The 3,952-nt window shown below is 45.6% G+C and overlaps 1 protein-coding gene across 1 annotated transcript in view; it reads right to left on the bottom strand.

Moving 5' to 3' along the window:
- The window catches only part of Sstr1 (somatostatin receptor 1), a 6,002-nt gene extending 4,771 nt beyond the window's left edge, over positions 1-1,231 (bottom strand). The window contains exon 1 of the mRNA XM_010632650.2: positions 626-1,231. Within this exon, the coding sequence (XP_010630952.2) occupies positions 626-663 (38 nt within the window). The 5' untranslated portion in view covers positions 664-1,231. The remainder of the gene's footprint in view (positions 1-625) is intronic.
- Between the last annotated feature and the right edge of the window lie 2,721 nt (positions 1,232-3,952).

The raw sequence follows: 3,952 nt of genomic DNA, 5'->3' as shown, positions 1-3,952 counted from the left end.
TAGAGCGCAGCGGCGGCGGAGAAAGCAGCTCTTACCAGCGCCGGCAGGACTCATAGCCCGGCGGCTGCCTGCGAGCTGCCTCTGGCCGCTCCGGGGCGTCTGGGCACACAGGAGCTTGGAGAGAAGCGGCCAGGGGGCTAGAGCCCCGCACGGCACGGCCGCTAACTGGCGCAGCCCTGGACTGGTGAATGATTAATAGGCACCACCAGCGCGTCAGCAACTACGAAGGGGCGGGGGGGGCACCTAGGAGGTTTGTTCTCCCTCCCCCAATTTTTCCTTCCAGGCTCAACTAGAGGAGCAGCTTAAACGCTCCCCGTCGGTACCTTTACGCGCCCCCCAGAGGGTTCAGGGGAGTGTCTCCGCCTACCTGAAGCTGGGCTCCTAGGGTGCAAATTCCGTCCCACCCCACCCAACTCCGACCCCAAGCAAAGGCTGAAAGGAACTCCAAACATGGCTATCTGGAGTTGATCTCAGTTTCCCTCAGTTGCTGCCCCCTCCTGGGGAGAACCCTAGCAGCTCTCCAGGGATGCTCTCTCCGGGACCATTAATTCCCACCTCCCACCCCGCTGGCCCTGCCCTTCAGACCTGCCGAGGGAGCTAAGGGGCTCCTTCCAAGGCGCTCTACCTCCAGCCCGACGCGTAGGAGGCCTGTGCAGAGTGCATGCGGTCTGGCGGCGCGCTGACGTTCTCCGCGCGGTCCTGCTCCCTTTGGGCTCTGCCACTGCACAAGTGCCCACGCGAATACTCTTGGAGTCGCGGAAACTGGTCCTGAGCCGGGAGCGTAGCGAGCAGGAAGAGCCACGATTATGCTCTAGGGATCCTGAGTCGCTCGGCTCAGGGCCGCCCTCGCGGGCGAGGGGCTTCAGAGGTCTGAATGAACCGCTGCCAATCTTACGAAAGCTTGTGGGGCCCACAGCCCCCCCCCTCCCGCGTCTCCCACGGGAATAGCTACTGTAGAAACCCCGGGCGCGAGGCTGGGAGCTCAGGAGGAGCTGGACACTTCCTCCGGAACGTGCCAGGCACGGTATTGGAAATCCATCTAGGTATTCACTCGGGAAAGATAAGGCTGCCCTCCGCTCGGAAGGGCTCCGCCCGCGTCCCGGCTGTACTTTGTACCCTGGAGAGTTGGCTGGCAGGGCTGGGTGCGGGCGAAGGAGAGCGTGGATGTCTGGGCGGGCTGGAATGCTGGCTCCTCTAAATCCACCAGCGGCTGGCTGTGCGGGTGACAAGACCTGTCACACACCTTAGGATAAAGGGGCGGCATTTGAGTTTTTCCATGCAATACTAGTGCCCTTGAGGGATGACGACCTGGCTCTAGTTCGTGTGCCCAACCCACTAAGAGACATGAATGTAGGCACACCTGAAGCTTGCTGACTCCATCTAGAAATGGAGGGTTTTCCGTGGAAGAAAGAATAGATTTTTTCAATTATCATGGTTTTAAAGTGACCTTTGGGACACCCTACCGTTCTAGAGTTTAGGGTCTAGTCGGCTTTCAGGTTGTTCCAGTCAAAGGAAGGACCACAGTCCATCCCCTAAATTCTTTTCATAGATCTGCTCTGCTGGCCAGACACCTGGAAATCTTTGTTCCAACCATGTCAGTTCCCAGGAAAACTGACTTGTGGCAGTGTCTAGTTTCCAGCTTCTTAGGAGCTTGCTGTTTTCAGTTTCTTCTTAGTTCTTCCCCCTCAAAGAGAAAGCACCCACTGTGAAATGAATCTTAGTGTTTGCTTCCCTGGGTATATTTACCCCAAGGAGAGGCAAACAGAAACTCCCCTCACAGAGGCTCATGTACCAGAGAGTCTGGCATACAGAAAAGGATGCAGAAATTAAATACAAAAAGTATAATGTTTAAAGCCCCGTTGCTTTGTCCAGGTAATAATTTACATATATGTGTTTTAATTTCCCAAACTAAGCGTCCTCGGAAGGGAGAGAATAACTTGTAGTGTGTTGATTTTAGCAATCAGAGATGAAAATGAACGGCAACAGACTCTCACAGGAATGTGTGCAATGACACTGAATTATTAAAGAGAAAAGTGTTAGGGTGGAATTTGAGATTTCATAAGGCTGAAGCTGTTTAACTCATTACTTTATATAAATGGTCTTACCATGTCTTACCCCTTACCATGGGGTAGGAAATTGTTATTTCAGTTATGATTCCTTTTGTTTTAAAAATACAGAACATATGGTGAGAAAATGATGAATGTTCATCAAGTTAATTCCCACATAATACAAGAGTAGTTTTTCCTCCCCTAGAAGAACATTTACTAGCCAAACTTCACAGTGGTGTAGATTACTCTGCCACTTGATGACTAAATGCACCAGGCTATGTTTCAGAGAGCTGAGCATCAACAGTCATCTTTAGAGGTATTGACTTTGGTCATGATGGCTGTATGGGCAGTGGGTGCAGAAATTAGGTAAAAGACAGTTTTGTCGTTAGAATTTCATTACATTCACTCTACAGCTAACCTGAAAATATTCTCAATTAAGTTAATGCTTCATATACAAAATAGAAAAACTTAAGACCTGACATATCCTCTCTGCTTGTGAATTGGTTTCTATGAGGGGCAATTATCTATTAAAAGAGACTGACATATTACTTTACACCCACTAAAATGATTGTAATAATTTACAAAAACAGAAAATTAATGTTAGAGAGGATGTGGAGAAATTGGAAAGCTCTACATTGCTGGTGGGAGAAAAAAATGATGCAGGTTTAGAAAAAAAAAACACGTGGTGACTCCTCAAAAAGCTTAAAATAGAATTACCACAAGAACCAGCAATTCCACCGCTGTCTTGTACTCCTCAAAATTGAGAAAAAGATATTTGAACAGAAACTTGCACATGTGTTCTAGTAGCTCCAAAGTGGAAACAACCTAAATACAATTGATAAATGAATAAGCAAAAAGTGGTATGTTCCCACATTGGAATGTCATTTATCCTTCAAAAGCAATGAAGTACTGATACATGCTACAGTGTAGATAAAGGGAAGGAAGCCAGGCACAAAAGGTCTTGTATCACATGATTTAATTTATGTGATATGTTCAAGATAGACAAACATATAAGGACAGATACAGTAGCAGGTTAGATCACTAATCTGCTGGGGGTCGAAGGAACAGGGAAATGGGGAAGAATCACTCAATGAGCAGGAGGCTACGTTTTTATTTTATTTTATTTTTTGAGGCTTCATTTTTAGATGAGGAAAATGATCCTGGAGTTAGACAATGATGACAGTTGGAAAACATTATGAAAACCACTGATTTGTACACTTTAAATGGCTAAAATTATAAATATTATGTGAATTTTACTTGAATAAAAAAGTGATTGAGTCATGTATAAGTCAAGCAGTGTTACTAAGTCTCTTCAGCTATGTTTTTGTCGTTGTATCTGTGAATCAAACTATGAGCAAACAAAAACAAACAAACAAGAAAAGGTGGCACTTCTGGGCTAAGCAACATGCAGATTGGAGTTGTATAGATGTTTTAAAATCACACTAAGAGCAGAGCCCAGTTAGGAAACTTGCCTTCCCCTGAGATCTTGTGCAATATAAATATTTCTTAAAGATATGGGGAAATTAATATAGGTTTGGTGTTGCTATGATGCTCAAAGACTACAGCCTGTGAGAAGTCAGGACTCCCTCGCCTTCTTTTTTAAATCATATTGAAAACTTTTGTTTTTTAACTCATATGTTTAAAGTCTTGAAAAGTTTAGGAAGAGCTTCTTTTCTCCATGAAACTTATCTGTTCTCCAGCTCTCCCTTCTTTGTTCCTCCATAATAGGAACATTTCTAGAAAGACAAAAAGGCTGTTTTCCAGGAAGGGAAGATGAAAAGTCCTAATTGAGGAAGCTTGATATTTTTAAGCAGAGTAATCTTCCCTCATTCTAAGTTTCTCTTACAAGCTGTACTCCCCTGTGTTATTCTGGACCAGGTGCAGGCTTTGATTATTGCATTCAT

Source organism: Fukomys damarensis, unplaced genomic scaffold (assembly GCF_012274545.1).
Source record: "Fukomys damarensis isolate Sample0158 unplaced genomic scaffold, DMR_v1.0_HiC HiC_scaffold_17, whole genome shotgun sequence".
Lineage (NCBI taxonomy): Eukaryota > Metazoa > Chordata > Mammalia > Rodentia > Bathyergidae > Fukomys > Fukomys damarensis.
The sequence above is the reverse complement of the archived record's forward strand: the minus strand, read 5'-3'. Positions and strand labels throughout refer to the sequence as shown.